This window comes from Micropterus salmoides, unplaced genomic scaffold, assembly GCF_014851395.1.
Source record: "Micropterus salmoides isolate LMB-PRFRI ecotype aquatic unplaced genomic scaffold, ASM1485139v1 Ms_hic_scaffold_19, whole genome shotgun sequence".
Taxonomy (NCBI): Eukaryota; Metazoa; Chordata; class Actinopteri; order Centrarchiformes; family Centrarchidae; genus Micropterus; species Micropterus salmoides.
Genome location: NW_024041039.1, coordinates 20725777 through 20742521, shown reverse-complemented (window position 1 = coordinate 20742521; position 16745 = coordinate 20725777). Strand labels below are relative to the sequence as shown.

Below are 16745 nucleotides of genomic sequence, written 5' to 3'. Positions count from 1 at the left end.
AACCCTCCGGAGATTCATCATCTTTATAGACGATCTTCGTTTATATTCACTGCCCGATAGGACTTTGTTTACCGAGCGGGACAACAGAAAGGAAAGGATATCAGATCAAAGTAAAAGAAAAGTGTTGCTTTTCTGTGTCAGCTAAAATAGTAGTTAAAACTGCTGCCTCAGGGAATATACTGGATTTGACATTCAAATAGTGATGAAATTGTTCAAATTATTGTTGTTGAACCCCGCGACCCAGTACGCTCCTACATCGTCTCCTACTGGTTGACGATGGATGGATGGATTGTTGTTGAAAAGTATGTAGAGCCCAGGAGACACCAGTAATTGCAAAAGGCTACGTTATAATTCAACTCGCAGTGGGCTACGCAGTCTATCTAATCCCATAAAACAGGAAATATCTAGTCTATTTGCTTTGTGATGAAGAGTGGATGTGGAATATTAATCCAAGGGAAATACTTTTTACATAAGCCAAATACCCGCTAGATGGCGCTCTAGTTCCAAGGTAGCCTTCCTATTGATCTCCAGCAAAACATGTTTTGTCACAAGATAAATTCAGGATGTTAAGGGCAATTTGAATGAGGCCACCCAATCACAACGTCTCTCTGTGTTCATATTAGGCTTCAAATATACTCATTCATTGATCCCATTCAGCACACACTGATATCTGATCTGAGTAGTAGGCTAGGCCTAAGCAGTGGCAGAAGAAATACTCAGCAGCAATAGCAATACTACAGTGTGGAAATACTCTGTTGTCCTGCATTCAAAATTTGACTTAAGTAAAAGTACAGAAGTATTAGCTTCAAAATATACTTAAATTATAAAAAGTTAAATTAGCCATTACACAGAATGGCCCATTTCAGAACAATGTATACTATATTATTGAATTCTAATTATGAATGCATTTCTATGTACATTACTTTAATGTTGCAGCTGGTAAAGATGGAGCTTAGTTTTGGACTATATTTATTGCTGGGTGTGAATTTCCCCACAGGATTAATACAATTGTATTTTTTATCCATAATACTACATAATAATTTATTTATGGATTATTTAAGTAGGTAGTAACTAAATGTATAAAATACATGTAGTGGAGTAAAAAACAAACAAACAACATTTCCATAAGAATAAAGTGGCAAAAGATTGAAATACTCAAATACCTCAAAATTGTACAGCAGCACAGTACGTGAGTAAATGTACTTTCCACCACGGGAAGTAAATTTTAAAAAAAAGAGGAAAATGTCAGTCAGTATCCATGTGAGGAAAAGCAGCTCTACCATTTGCTGAAACAATCTTCCCACAAAGTACATGTTTTTACAGTTTATTTTACAAATAAAAGTTATTTATGTAGCCCAATACCACAAATCACAGAATTTGCATCAAGAGGCTGTACAGTATACTAAACCCTGTATCCTTAAACACTCCATTCAGATCAGGAAAAACTCCCCCCAAAAACGAGAAGCTCCTGGAGGATGAAGATCCAGATCAAAACATCTGGAATGAGGCACTGACAGCCAGGAGAGTGAGAGAGTCCCAGTCCCAGTACAGCCGATGGTCCAGAACAGAGAGGCTTGAGTGAAAAGAGAGGACAGGGAGGAGAAACTAGGGAGAGAGAGAGAGAGAGAGAGAGAGAGAGAGAGAGAGAGAGAGAAAGTGGCACACAGCTGTTTGTGGGACACAAGAAAGTTTACAATTTTTTCACCGACAGGACAAACATGGACTGTAAGTACAATAACTTAAAGTTAAGGCAAAATGATGAGTTTTAAATTTGGATATAAAGGCCTCAACAGATTCAGATGTCATCAGGGAGATTATTCCAGACGTACCTTAAATTCTGATCTGACATGGATAGGAAGCCAATGCAGGGAAGCTGAAGTTAGTATTATATAGTCAAATGTTTAGTTTTTAAGTACGATTCTAGCTGCACTATTCTGACTATTTGGATTTTCCTTATTCTAAGTTTAGGTGGGTTTACCCCACTGGATGGTACCAGCGTTAATGTTATCAAGGGACTAAGGGACTAAGGCCCTAACTTCTGTCACACCAAAACTCCTCCTTGTAAGAAAAGAAAACCCTGCTCTTTCAAAAAACCATGACACCACTTTCTTCCACCAAGTCCAACGAATCCGCAGCAGGACTTTTTCACTGAAGACAGTTTGACAGGTTAAACTGCAAGACACCACACCGAGTGAGTTTTCAATCCAGGTAGCGGGTTATGTTTTATCTTGTCCCACGTGCTCCTCTTGCTTTCACTGTCTCCTACTGATGATTGCATGCTCTTGCTGCAGTTGCAGCAGGGTATTGCAGTCAGCATCAGTCCTGCTGAAGTGTCCATGAGCAAAACCCAGAACAAGCTCCAGGCCTGTCTCTATGAAGCTGATCTTGCACTCTCACCACTGAGATTAAGGGACAAATTCTCTTAGTGGTAAATTATAAAACAGTTTAAAGTGAAGTACATTACACAGAGACTTTTATAAAGTAAAAGTGGCTAAATAGGATTTGGATGTTTCATGTTTCAAACTCCTCACATTGGTCACAACTTCTCATTTATAATTTCTATAGATTCTAAAAGCAAAATCAATAGGGGATAATGGCTTTATCCTGAAAAATAGTTCTCTACAAAGAAGAGAGGAGCTCTGGCTTGCACACTGTGTGAGTGACACGTTGCTCACACAGCACCGCACTACATCACCCAGGGGAGGCCTGTGGCAGAGCTGCAACCCTGGCTCTGCGGTGTGTTTTGGGCAGTACAGCTGGAGTCAGGTGAGGGATGGTTGTCAGGTGAGCGCCACACTGGGCCAAGCCTCGGTCTCACAGCGTGGCGCTGGGTATTGCAGCTGGCCAAAAGACAGACTGTGAGCCCTGGCTGTCAACATCTGCTCCAGAGACTTCACCATCTGCCCGAGGCCCGGGGGGAGCATCTCTCCCGTCTCAGACCAGCTGCAGAGCCCCAGACGTGGACCTGAGCGGTCCTGCAGAGGCAGAGAACACAGCCAAGACGCAGTCAGAGCCGAGCTGAGCGCTGGGACATTTGTCTCACGCACTTAGCCGTGTTTTATCTGTAATGTGCAATCAGTGAGGTTTAGATAAACAAACATCCTGCTGGTGTAGCTTTGGCAATTTAAAGGAAATAAAAAGTCTTAAATCCTGCATATCTATGTAAAATCAGAATTGATGTGGCACATTTCATTAAACTAAAGTAACCTTGTGTTAAACAGGTTAGTAAAATACATCAGGGAGAAAAAACAAGGAATGAAAGATGAGGACGGACATGACCAGGTGCTAATGGAAAGCCCAGGAAGGACATTTGAGTGAAAAACAATGGAGATGTCTAAGCAATATTTCACAATACTGTTTATTTACCCAAATATGACATTAATTTATTTTTCGCTTTGAGATTTCACAATTACACAAATTACAACAAACAACAAAATTAGTCTACACAGCTTATTGTTAAGACCTTTTTTTATTTCATCAATTCAAAAGAAACAAGTAAAAACAGTGTACAAAGTTTATATTATTTGTTTACTAAAGCTGGTGTCCTCAGTCTCAGGAGTATGGGAGGGCAGGTACAAAAAAAAATAAGATGAAGTAAAAAATCAAAAGTATAAAATGAATTTCCCTATTTTCAGAAGGTGACAGCAAAGGGGGAGCGTGCATAGGAATAAGTAACAGATTCAAAAAACTTAAAGGTTTGAAGTGAAAACAATATAAAAACCATTACATTCAATAACGTATGATGCACTTTTAGAAAGTTATCGTCTGTCATCTGAAAAATACTGAGGTGCTTTTGGAACTTTCTTAGTACGCTTTGAAACAAGAGTTTCAGTAGCCTACTTAAGAGTCTCATTGTTAGCCTCAGCTGTCTGTAAAAGGGGAGTAATCATTTAAACAAGCAAACCGTGTTTTATTTGTATCCACAACATTTGAATTTTTACATTATAAAATAAGCTAATTTAGTCTTTACCAACCATGAAGTACAATAAGAGTCCAGATACAATCATTTTGGGGCAGCAAAGTGCATATCATTGGCACAGTAAAACTCATTTTAGTCAATGCTGGTCTCATAAATAACTCAGAAGCTCGTGAAGGGACAGATGTCCCCTAAAGTAGCAAATCAAAGATGTGTTTTTTCCCCTGAAGCCCAGTTTGTTTGCAAAGTATTCCTTAAAGAGGTTTATTATGTTTTAAGTGACCTCATTGAGGCTGCAGTGAATGCACCAGGTGGAAAACACCCAATACTGTACTGTACATGGAGGAAAAACCCAGAGGAAAGAAGAGTTCAGCACAGACTGACCCTGATCAGAGGGAAACCAGGAGGTGTCTGCAGCACAGCATCGAGAGAGGAAGGCATCAGGAACTACAAGCACTTACTTCGGGGGGGGGGGGTGTTATTATCCTGGACAGGAAACGGAGGGTCTCTCAGTGAGTCGGATGTGCTAACAGTTAAGCGGAATACATCGCAGGGCAGCTTTTATCTTAATAATTAATCACCGCATTCTTTTGCATGTCTGTCAATCCTCATATCAGACTGTTGCTGCACAACTGACTCAGACTCATCTTGCTGTAGCATGACCATACAACAGCCTTGATTGGTGTCAGTTTTGCATCAATGAAGTAGAAAAAAGGGCATACAAATATCTCACCATCTACAGAAGATGGTATTTCAGTCTTAGGAGAATCAGCCATGTGTTACAACAAGTATGCAGAAAGTTTGACTTTATTTGATACGGTACATTCACTTTTGAAGCCCAAAAAATGTCCTGAAGTCTGAATGGTACTTGAGTTGTTCAGAAGTCGTAGAGAGGAAAACATGGATTTATTACCCACTCAACAAAACAACACACTTTCTGCTCACATGTTTTTGGTCCACAGTATGCCTATTCCTATTTGAAATGGTTGATCGATATTCAGTTGTATATTTTCAATACAAAATGGCCCTTTTCAAAATTCACATCAGTGGCCCAATTTGTGCATAGCATAACTACATTTTCCCATTCATTATGATGTATGGATGCCTGCTCAGTATACAACATAACAACCAGGAAATACAGAGTAGTGTTAACTCTCTCTCTCTCTCTCTCTCTCTCTCTCTCTCTCTCTGTGGTCAGTCTTCAAAAAAGGCCTTGCAGAACAACCACAGCTATTTTTGTTTTGTCTTGAATTTCCTCCTTCCTGGAAAACACAACTTGCAGAATGTAAATGTTACATCCACCAACGGCATCTGCAGACAATGCTGGGAGGACGGGGCAGCGGTCCCTGGTCTTTCGAGAGTGCAGTCGGGTGGGGTGAGGGGAGATGGTGGGACCAAAAGAATGTAGCAGAGTCGTTTAGGCCGTCCCACTGGCGGAGTAGGAGAACTGGGGGAAGTGGGGTCTCCGCTCGCTGTCAAATGACTCCATGCTGTCATCTGCATAGAGGGCAAAGAACTGCTTAGATTTTGAACAGCTCAGTGGGCATTAAGTACATACTGTGAAACAATATCCATGTGTCTACCGTCAGATGTTTTTGCCTTCTCCATCTTGAATATATCTGGGTGTATTAGACCATGGTAAGCAATGTAGCAAATCAATGACAAGGACTCTTATGGATAAATTAGATTTTAGTTAGAATTTTGCATCAATGTGATGTTTCTTGAGCGGTCAGATATTTAATTTACTGGATTAGACACACAGACATTCTTGCCTGGTTGCTTTATCCATTAACAGTTTCCGAATTGAATTCCCAGAAAATGTAAAGTAGTGTCATGGAGAACTATAATGCCTACTCCTTGAAGAAGCACATATTCATGTAATTATTCCACTAGCTGGGCGATACGATGTTGTATTGTTATAACAGGCTTGATGTTGTCTTAGATGTAATTATAATATTCAGTAGAATGCAGACCTTTAATAGCCGTAGAAGCTGCATTACAGTAATAGTAAGCATTTACTCACTAGCTGACATTCACATGCATCTGATGACTTTGTGAGGAATGGTACTATGTTTTAATGACACTGACTCTCCAGGAGAGGGGAGACTCCTCTCAGGGGAGCTTTGTACACCTTGATGATTTTAAGTTGGGTTATACCACACAAGCAAAGCTGGTGCTACCTTGTCCGGGTGGCGTAATAGTGATGGTCTGTGCTGTGAACTCCTCGTCAAAATATCGTGTGTCCGTCTCCGAGGTAACTTGGGGCTTAAACGGCGGGACCAGCTGTTGGGAGACGAGAAGAGACACAAGCATATCAGCACATCAGCGCCGTCAATCAGTTTGATAACAGATGTCCTCCTGATGACAATCTACATCGTTTCTACATGGTGGGGTTTTTAGTGACGTAACAATATCGATCCCTGGGGGGAAATGACGTTTATCTGAGCTTGGGGTCCTTTCAGTGACGACCATCATGAGGGAGAAAATTACAAAGCAACATGAACATTTTAGAAACTGACCTTCTTCTCATAAACATCTTGCCATTCAATTCCTGCGAAGAACTTGTGCTGCATGATTTCCTTGGCATCGTCCGGCCCTCCACCTAACCTGGAAGACGAGTGTAAAGGAGCAAATCAGGATGTGTTGTGACAGAAACAGCATCAATAAATATGCAAACTGGCAGCTGCCTCTTTGAAAAAAAAAAAGAAATCATAAACAATTTGATGACTCCCACTTTGACATTCCCTAAGGTAGTCGACACAGTAGAGGGTGCTCACCTCTGCATTGGGTCTTTCTTAAGAAGGCCGGAGAGCAGCGAGCGTCCCTCTGGACCGAGTGTTCGGGGAAAGCGGATGTCTTCCATGAGGATGAGCTCGAACAGCTTCTCGTGGTCCTGGTTGTAGAAAGGCAGTCTGCCGCACATCATCTCGTACATCACCACCCCCAGACCCCACCAGTCCACTGCACGGCCGTAGTCGTTGTCTTCTAGCACCTTGCAAAAGTTTATTTAATGCAGCTGTTAGGACGCTACTTGGAGGGGGTATACCATGTAGCTAGTTTTTTTTCTTTACTTTATTATAAGACAGAAGTGTTGTTGTATAAAAAAATATCTAAATACCTTTTTTCACAGAATAACTGTACAACTAGCGAAGAAAATGTTGCCTTGGTTTTGTACTAACAGTTAGGACTCAACCAATGAGGTTGTGTTTGAACACCAGAAGGCTGTGAAAACAGCAGCTCTTTAGGCTGAATATATAAACCCTAAAGCAACTGGGTTGTCCCCCCACCCGCACCTAAATCACCTGCTCCCCCCCAGGTCTTGGCTTCTGAGGCAACCCCAGCCAACACTGACTCACATCTCACATTAGGAGCAAGGATAGAGTTTCCCCTGGAGGACTGCATATTTAATCACCACAGGGCCTTCCACACATACACAGATCAACATGCAGCAGAGGTGTGGGTCGCTTAAATAAGCCAAAGTGTGGCAACAAACACAGAACAGTCTTACAAACAAACCGCTCAATAAACACAACCAGAGTCAGAGAGGGAAACATTTAGTCTTATTATTTCCATAGGATGACTTTTCTCAATGCTTCTTAATGAGACAAACCCCTCCAGTGTTGTGATTACTGAACAGCACAGCCTGTTGCATGAATAATGTGCTGCTGAGCAGAGTTGTTCCAAGGTCTCTGGGGACATGTACTGGATTCTACCTCGGCAGGCGGATGTTGAAGGTGAAATCAAGACAATGAGAACAGTCTGTCCTCTTAAACCTCAAGCAGCACGATGCTAGGCAATTCAGACCTAAGAATAGAAACTTAGGTAAAAAGACGTGGGCGGATTAATAGAATTAGATATGCACAGGGCGAGAGAGAGGGTCCTGGAAAACAGATGGACGGATGTGTCCGTAAAAGGAACAAAACTACTGTGTGTGCGTGTTTGTGTGCACGCACAGGCAGCCGCGCATGTGTCTGTGGGCACTCGGCCTGGCTCTGCGGTGAGTGGTGAGCATCGAAGAGGAGGATTGGGAGGGCAGGGAGTGTAACGTGAAGCCGGTGTGGGGCTAGGATTACTGGGCCGTCTCTATTTCCAGCGCTGCTGTCGTGTGATTCACACCGTGCGACAGCTGGGCCCGCAGCTGCCCCATATATGTAGAAGAGCGCCACAGCTGTGAAGCTGCCAGGAGCGCAGGAGCCAAGCTCATCCCTCATATACGTAATCAGGACTGCTTGCTTGCCTGCCTGCTTGGGCCTCAGCCCCAAACTAATACTGTTACACTGCCCCAAAGGAGCAGAGACAGGGGGAGGAGACAGCGCATAAAAGCACAAACACTTGCTGCTGCTCTGTATACTGCACTTTTGCTCACAAAATTCTGCACTGAGAGCCATTAATATTCCATGATTGTGAATCTTGATCACTTTCAGTGGCTAGATTAAAACCTGTCCAAATTTTTCCATATAGATGATCTCTAATGCCAATTCCCTCAGCCGATAATGGGTTTTTTCTTGTAACTACTTAATAGAAGTAACAAAGTGAATTTGTCCCACTCCTTACTCCAGAGACAAACTGGTCAGGGTTTTGCAGATTGGATCTCTCCTCCCTCTCTCTCCCCCCTGCTCTGGGTGGAATATTCCCAGACGTTACAGCATTCCTGTGCAGCACACACAACAAGGTCATTGTTTACTGCAGAACAACCTGTAACACTGCCTGGCCCATACTCCATAGAGACGCTCGCCAGCGACCCTGTTGCCATAGTAACGCCCCGTCGTCTCCCCGCACTCCACTGCCGAGGCTGGTCATAGAGTGTGCTACTCTGTGCAGTAGTGAAGTGGGCTAGACAGTTTAGGATGGACAGGTGGGGAGCAAGTTTGGTCTGATGAAAAAAAACATGTTCCTATGACGCTCTGCCCAGGTCAGGCAAGGCATCCAGGGCACCAGTGGGGCTGTGGCTCCCCTGGTGCCACACAACAGCTGTAGCCAATGTGAAGGTCCTTTTTTTTTAGTAGCGGAAGCTCACGTTTCCTCTTCCTCCCCCCAACCAGAAAATTCCAAATGGAGGCTAAAAGCAACGATACGGCAACTGTGTCAACATGGACATCCTTCTCCTGGAAAACATTTTTACGGGCAACAGGCTAGCGCAAACACTTACACACTGCCTCCACTCACAATGCAATATCAGGTTACACAGACCACTCCAACTCTTGTCATACCTACACGCAATAGGGAGTAGCCACTCCCCCTCCACATACAGCAAATATGAGAGCAGGCTGCCCTACCCTGGGCACACGGCACACTCATTAACTCAGACTTCAGCTGGAGATTAGAAAGGCATTTTGGGACAGCTGCCCTTTCTTCCACATGCTTCTCATCCACTGATGTCCAACAACACACGCTGCATCTCTGTTTAGAGTCTACTCATGTCACGCATTATGTTATTCTTTATCTACTGCAATCAAAATGATTTTACTTTGTGTATTAAGTAACATTATAGAAAGCCCTGAGCTCTTATATTCATACATCTGAAAAACTTATCAAATAAAAATTAAAGGGGAAAACTGAAGTGAAGGAACATAATGAATGCTGGTGATCATCAATTTGAAATCCTATGGGAGATTTTGGAACAACAATTTAGCTTTCTCCCCCAACATCATTGTAGTATAGTGTTCATCCCTCCATAGGACTTTCTGAGACTTGGAAGCTGTTCTGGCAGCTCTAAAGTGGCCTGACACAAGACTTCATGTTTATTTTTATTTTAATTTGTGTCTACATAAAATTGACTTTGTTGCAAGAAAGGGTAAAGTCAATATTTCAGGTAGACTGAATTCCTGTAGTGGTTACCTCAGGTGCTAGGTACTCTGGTGTACCACAAAATGTTTTCATGGTAGCGCCATCTTTGATCCCCTCCTTACATAGGCCAAAATCTGTGATCTTTATGTGGCCATCTTTGTCCAGCATGAGGTTTTCAAGCTAAGGGGGAAACAGACAGAAGACGGATGTTAGCGTCATTGTAAATTGACTCAATGTTCAGGGGAGTTAACAAGCAAACCATTCTGAGAGGTGATGGGAGTAATCATTTATAAATGAACATCATTGTTAGTTATGGTTCCATCAAATTATTATGCAATTATTAAGTGAATTTCAAGCACCAGTAATTTTGATGACATTTCATTGCTGCTTACCACCCAAAGTGTCATTTCTTTTTTAATGAATGAATTGGTCACCTAATCCCTGTGTACTTTGTGGTGTTTGTGTCTGCAGCTATGGTGATAGGAAGAGGTGAGATGCAAAAATCCCCCATCTTAAATTACACCAGCAATGTTGTGGTAACAGCTCAGCTTCTAAGAGTGAATGGTAGCATGTCATGAATGACAGTTCTACAATAGATTAGACTTATGCAAGTACCATGACAAAGGTCTATTTGAAGAATCTGTTTCTACTGTTTGAAAATTCACTTGTGAATGGAAATGTACCTAGTGATTTACATTACAGTAAATTGACCTAAAGGCCTCAAAGATGTGCATCATGCAGTGTGATGACTTAAGGTTGTATGGCCTCCCTCTCTCTCTGTCTCACTCTATCAGTTAAAGTCACCTGGCAGCTGTAGCTCACACGTGGCCAGCAGCGCCTGGCCAGAGTCAGCACATCCTCCAATCCTGCTACCCTGGCATTTTCAGGAGAACCCTAGCAGGCTGGGAGCCTGCCTCATAAACCCATGGGAAGGAGGGAGGGAGGGAGGGAGTGCTGTGCTGACCTGGCTGGTATAGTTTTATCGGCTGGAAGTAGTAGGGCTACAGATGCTCACTGCAACACTGATAACCACCCTAAAGCATCCATCTCTGATACCATCTTTAGAATATTAGACTTTTGTTTGGCTTTTGAACGCAAATACTAAAAAAAAACAACAGCCAAAACCTTACTTTACGATTATGATTGATTTCTATTTGCAAACTAATAGTGCTGGACTGTTATAGGATATAAAATGACATCAATCGTGCACAAAAATCACCCACTGACAGCACTGTAAGCATGATATAATAGGAGGCGGTGGTGATCTGTTCAAAGAGGACTGGTGGTTATTTCTGTCTAGCTGCAGAAAGCGTATGGACCGAGCCTCCCTCCAGCTGCAGTGAGGTCTGGAGACTGATCTCGGGGAGGCGGATCAATAAGCCCTGGCCGCTGTCACCGCTCTGGATGGAGGCAAACCCTATTTATATCCTGTCAGGGGAGAAAGGTAGCGAAGGGGGAAAAGGGAGAAAGAAATACAGAAGACAGAGGCTCACAGCGAGGATGAGAGAAAGCGAGGACGTCTCTCCCCACCTACCTTTAGATCTCTATAGACCACGTTTCTTTCAGCATGCAGGTAGTCCAGCGCTGACACTATCTCTGCACCGTAGAACCGAGCCCGCTCCTCTGAGAACACACGGTCCCTTGACAGATGGAAGAAAAGCTGAGGGGAAACAGGGGAGATTGACAGAAGAAGAGAAGGCAGAAAACAGATGAAGAGAGAGTTGGTTAGTGCAAGGAATTTAGAAACAGCAACACTTTTTGAACTGTATTCTGATTCACCGAGACCTAAAGGTGCAAATATAGTGATTGTTAAAATGATTTACCTCACCGCCGTTTGCATATTCCATGACAAAGCACAGGCGGTCATGTGTCTGGAAGGAGTATTTCAGTCCCTGCATACAGAGAACGAGAACAGTCAAAGCAGAACTTGGTGATGTTTCCCACTAATTCAAGAGGAAGCTGGCATTTAAACTACTGATTGTTAACATGAAACATCACAATGCATGTTGCTGCTTTGACCCTTTAAGTTCCATTTTTAAAAACAAACATCTAATGAGAAGAAAATTCTTTTAAAAACCCGACAGCATAGTGTATCCAGTTCCAGCTGTTGTGTGGCAAACATTGGCCCCATTCATTGCACTGAGCATATCGCATTATGTGTCGCCTCCACCCACCACTTAGACTGAACATTTTGGAGGAGCTTTTCACTACAACCCACCTCAGACTTACAGAAAAGGTTAACGGATAAAAAAAATAAATAAATAAACATCCAGTGTTGTTATAAAAGGCTCAGCTCGACTGCAGCTTTTGTAAGAACAACTCTTCAAAACATCCCTGATAGAACTGCCCCTTTCTCAATGGATGATGCTGGGTTGGGTGCGAGAGGCTCCCAAAGATCTCTGGGAGTTAAATTAAGGTTTGGTTTAGGTATACGAGGGGGCTCCTTACTGTCAAGAACGGATGCTTTGAATTCTGGAGGACTCTGTTCTCTGTGAGTGTGTGCGCCACTTCATCCTGGAAAAAAAGCAACAAAAAAAAGTCACAAAGAGTGTTTGTGCAACTCTCACAATGGCTAACCATTTAGGTATCAGTCATTGCTCCATTGCTCCACTGCCCCCCCCCCCCGTGTCTTTTCTCCTGTTTACTTGCTCATTGGCATCCACTCACTTTTGCTACGATCACCTCCTTCTTTAGGATCTTCATGGCGTAGTAGCGTCCTGTGGCCTTCTCCTTTACCAGGATAACTTTGCCAAAAGTGCCTTTTCCCAGGAGTTTGAGGTATTCAAAGTCGTGCATAGTCTGGAGAGCCAGGGGAGAGAAAGTGGCATCTGGTTACAAACAGAAGCATTAACAAACTCATGCCCTAACTAGCCAGGACACACAATCCCACTAACAACAACACAGAAGCATTTAAGACAGTATTTCACACACCATGCAATGTCCACTCCTCTAATGGTTTGAACTATATGTAGTTGTGTCTCAGTTAACCTCTGACCCAAACGCTAAAGTGAATGTTAAAAATGGTTGTGTGGCGGACATCCAATACGGCAGCCTTGGACCTTCATGTCACAAAACGTGGGGTGGTGAAACCTGGTGGACATGCTATCTGGTGCTAAGCCACCCACAGGGCTGATGTTGGGAAAGTAGAGAGTAGCAGAGGAAAGGCAAAGGAAGGTGGAGATAAAGAGAAATGGTCAACTTGGAAGATAAGGATTTACTCAGGGTGGTGAGGAATAAAGGTAGTTAAGTTAAAGGGTTTATGCTAATGGCCTCTGAAGTGTGTCAATGTGGCGACATCAGAGAGAAGACGATACAGTGCAGAGTGTAAATGGGCCGTACCACTTTGTGTCTGATTTTGGTCAGGTAGACCTCCATGTCCATGGGGTCTGGAGAGGAGTCCATCATCTCCTCCTCTTGTTTCTGTAGGCCTTCAGCCACTGCTTGGATGGCTTTAGTCCATTCTTCCCTGAGGGAAGCACAGGCAGCAGAAAGATTACATCAGCCCATTTACCATCATGCAAGCCCAGCAGCCCAATCATGTAATTGTCTTCTTATCAACAGGAAGCCAATTTCAAATGCGAGTTCTGCCAATAGCCAGTGGACCTTGTGCAAGTGCATAACAATGATTAAATGTCTATGTTTGTGTGCGTTTCCACAAACACAAAACTCTTAAATGGCCAAACTGCTTTCTAGCAACAGGGGCAAATTCTCTGCATGTAAATGATTTCTGTTTTACGGCTCTGTGAGCTGAGAGGTGTGTGCTTCTCGCTTGCCTTTCCTCGGGGGTCTCCACGTGGAAGGTGCGCTCGATGACAGTGGTCCACTGCAGGCAGCGGATGATAAATGTGTTGGGCTTGGGCCGTTCCGTCTTCATCAGCTGGCACTCTGACCATAGCCAAGGAGGGAGGGGAGGGAGGGTAGGGAGACAGCAAGAAGGGCCAATGTGTAGGGGTGCAGAGGGAAGAGAAAGACCCACAGTTATAGCCATTTATCTTTATCGCCACCCTAACAGACACTGTCGGCCAATTTGGTAAGGAACAGGTGCAAAGGAAAACAACTCAGATCCTTAACTTGTCAGCCCCATTTAAAAATGAACATTTGATAATGTAGGTTTTGATAATTATTTAGAGTCTATGTAGTATTACATCCTGTAAAACTCTTTAGAATAACAGTCCAGTTTGCAATTCTACAACTGAACACATACTGTATATTTTTCCAAATACATAGTGTTTTTTTTTTTTTTACATGCTGGGCTACAGATCATTTGTATTTACAACCATTTTCATTATGGGTTTATGTGCAAATTGACTGATTGATTATTTTGTCTATAAAATGTCACAAAAAAATTAAAAACGCTCCATACAATTTCCCAGAGCCCAATGTGACGTCTTTCTCAGATCAACACTCCAAAACCCAAACATATTACATTTACAATGATACAATACAGCAAAAGAGAAGCACAATACAGAAGAATTCTTATCTTAAGCGAACATCTTCTCCATTTCCCTCAATTCTCACACTTTCACAGCAAATAATTGTCATGTAAGCTGTTTGCAAAACAATTACTCACAACAGTCTAATAACTGAATTCAGAAAGCAGAGATTTCCATCTGCACCTCCTCCACATTAACATCTGTTCCCAAATGAAACATGTCAGCAAATATGTCAGAACGTGACACAAAATGGCCTCTGTCTGATAGATGGAGGACATGGGAGTGGACCACCACTGAGATCCAACATGGCTCCATCAGGGTGAATATGTAATCCAGCTGCAGCAGCCCCGTCAGCAGCGACGCACCATGTGTCCTCTGTGGCGGGGTCGCAGTGGTGACAAAAACCAAAGCCACCGCTGATGGAGACAGATCCTCAGAGCGGAGCACAAATAAATACTTGAAATCAGGCGGCTAATAGCCACGATAACTCAAGAGTGTCGGAGAGGAAACATTTTGTTAAACAAACAGTATGCTGTCTAATTGCTGTGTTCAGTCATCTGCACAGCTTATCACAGCAACTTTCTCTGATGTGAAAATGGAGTGGGCTGGGCTGCTCTGGGCATTTTTTATTTTTTTTTTGTTGTTATTTTCCGTTATAGAATTAAAACAGCGAGTTTGGGGAAGATGCTTACAGAGCAGAGGAATGATTTGATGTATTAATGTCAGGAGCCAGACATCTTGCATGCACGTTTAGTGGCAGAGCGTGCTTTGCCTTGGAGCGGAGCCCCTACTGAAAGAAACTTGCTGTTGAGATGATACTAATTTGCTAATGTTTCTATTTATAATCATTTAAAGTGACATCTAATGATAAAGGCATCCTTGGTCAAAAAATTTTATGTGTTTCACTTCCATACTTTTATACACTGTCTTTTATAAACTGTTTTTTCCTGTTAATAATTACTTTTTATTGTGCATAGAGAAGCGAGATACATGTAAAATTGAAACAAGTATGAGAACACATTTGTTACAACAATGCAAGTAAAAACAAGAAAGCAGCAAAGAAAAAAAAGGGTAAAATAAGCTGCCAAGAAACAGAGAGGGAAAAAATGCAGTGGTTTCTCTGAAGCAGATACTCACGTGCGACAGAGAAGTTATTTAAGGGGGTTTCCAGCTGGTCAACATCTTGCGGCCGCTCTTTGTAGCCAATGAATGTACCATCACTCTTCAGGAGAAAATACCTTGGCCTCCAGGTCTTGATGTATTCTCCTGATATGAGAAGGAGATTGAAAAGTGCTGTAGAGTTATAAAGAGACAAAATAAAAATAACTTGTGATAAAGTAAGATTTTCAGAGGGTTTCTGCTTACAGACAAACCTTTATTGAGAAACTTCACGTGCTTTCACATTCTCAAAATGCTGACCGACACACAACTATTGTGTTTACATTGTGGTTTCATGATTAATGACAAAACAGTGTTGTCCTTTCTCTTTCTATTCTAATTCCCAGCAGTGCAATCCATTTCCTGCAATCTAATTACTATGCTGTTCACTAGTGTTCCCTAAAATGACCATCTTCTCACCATCTTTCCCTTTAGTGTAGGTCAGCTGCAGGACAAATGGTGGTTTTAGTAGGAGTCAGGACCCTTTCCCCCGCCCCGTCTGTCCCCTTTCCAGCAGAGTTCAAATTTAAGATTCAAGCTGACAAATGCTGCCAGAAGGGAAAGAAAAACTGTTCTGTGTAACTTAAAGTTAATTTTCTGTATAGTTAAAAAGAGCACTCCACTGATTTAGCATGGCAGTCCTAAAAACAGTACTGGACTCAAGTTGGACAGTTTGAAAATCAATGCAGCAGAATCAGAGATATTGTCTCCTGTATTCCATACATTCTTGTTCTTCCACAAAACTTGCCGTCTGCATTACTTACAATGCAACTTGACCACTGACAGTTTGTTTGGCGATTTGGGTGTGTTATGCTAGAAGCGGCTAATGTAGCATAGAGCCTCTAGCCCCAAGCACAGAGGAGGAACGGGCGAAAGATGCCTGATAAGCTCACTTATTTCCAACTCCAGAAACCAAGATTCTTTTCATTTTCAAACTTGTAGCCTTCAGCCCCAAACGACACTGCCTCCAATGACATTGCCACTTTATAAAATGTTGCACAGATATCTCTGGACAATCACCTTTAAAGCTTTTATTTATTTTATTTATTTTAACATCTGCAGTAGTACTCCCCAAGACCTGTTAAAAGACTTTGACATGTATAAATTGCAGTGTTCTCCTTTAAAATATAGATTCTATAAATGCAAATCTAGCTCATTGTTTTATCAACCACAAACACTCTGTGTTTTTTTTTAAATATTTTTCTTTTTACTTTCCTCAATTCCCATAACCTCAAGCCATGCATGTCCATCCCATTCACTTAGACACACTGACATCACACAAATGAATCTCTCATAGGCAGACAAAACTCAATTTATTCCAGTGATGCTTCAGGAAATGTTGCGCCAGATGTTGTGCAGACGGGGGAAAAAATAGCTTACATACCATAACAAGGCAGTGGCACACAGTGGAGAGGGGCTTGAATATTTATACAGGAAAAGTGTAATTTATT

General features: G+C 42.4%; 1 protein-coding gene across 3 annotated transcripts in view; it reads right to left on the bottom strand.

Annotated features, from left to right (window-relative positions):
* Positions 1–3450: 3450 nt before the first annotated feature.
* The window catches only part of akt1 (v-akt murine thymoma viral oncogene homolog 1), a 34557-nt gene continuing 21262 nt past the window's right edge, over positions 3451–16745 (bottom strand). For all 3 annotated transcript variants that reach the window (XM_038729217.1, XM_038729216.1, XM_038729214.1), the window contains 12 exons: positions 15274–15402; positions 13477–13588; positions 13043–13169; positions 12371–12502; positions 12152–12217; positions 11527–11595; positions 11238–11363; positions 9755–9883; positions 6694–6908; positions 6436–6523; positions 6097–6199; positions 3451–5413 (listed from right to left, as the gene is read on the bottom strand). In XM_038729217.1, the coding sequence (XP_038585145.1) occupies positions 5334–5413; positions 6097–6199; positions 6436–6523; positions 6694–6908; positions 9755–9883; positions 11238–11363; positions 11527–11595; positions 12152–12217; positions 12371–12502; positions 13043–13169; positions 13477–13588; positions 15274–15402 (1376 nt within the window). In that variant the 3' untranslated portion in view covers positions 3451–5333. The remainder of the gene's footprint in view (positions 5414–6096; positions 6200–6435; positions 6524–6693; positions 6909–9754; positions 9884–11237; positions 11364–11526; positions 11596–12151; positions 12218–12370; positions 12503–13042; positions 13170–13476; positions 13589–15273; positions 15403–16745) is intronic.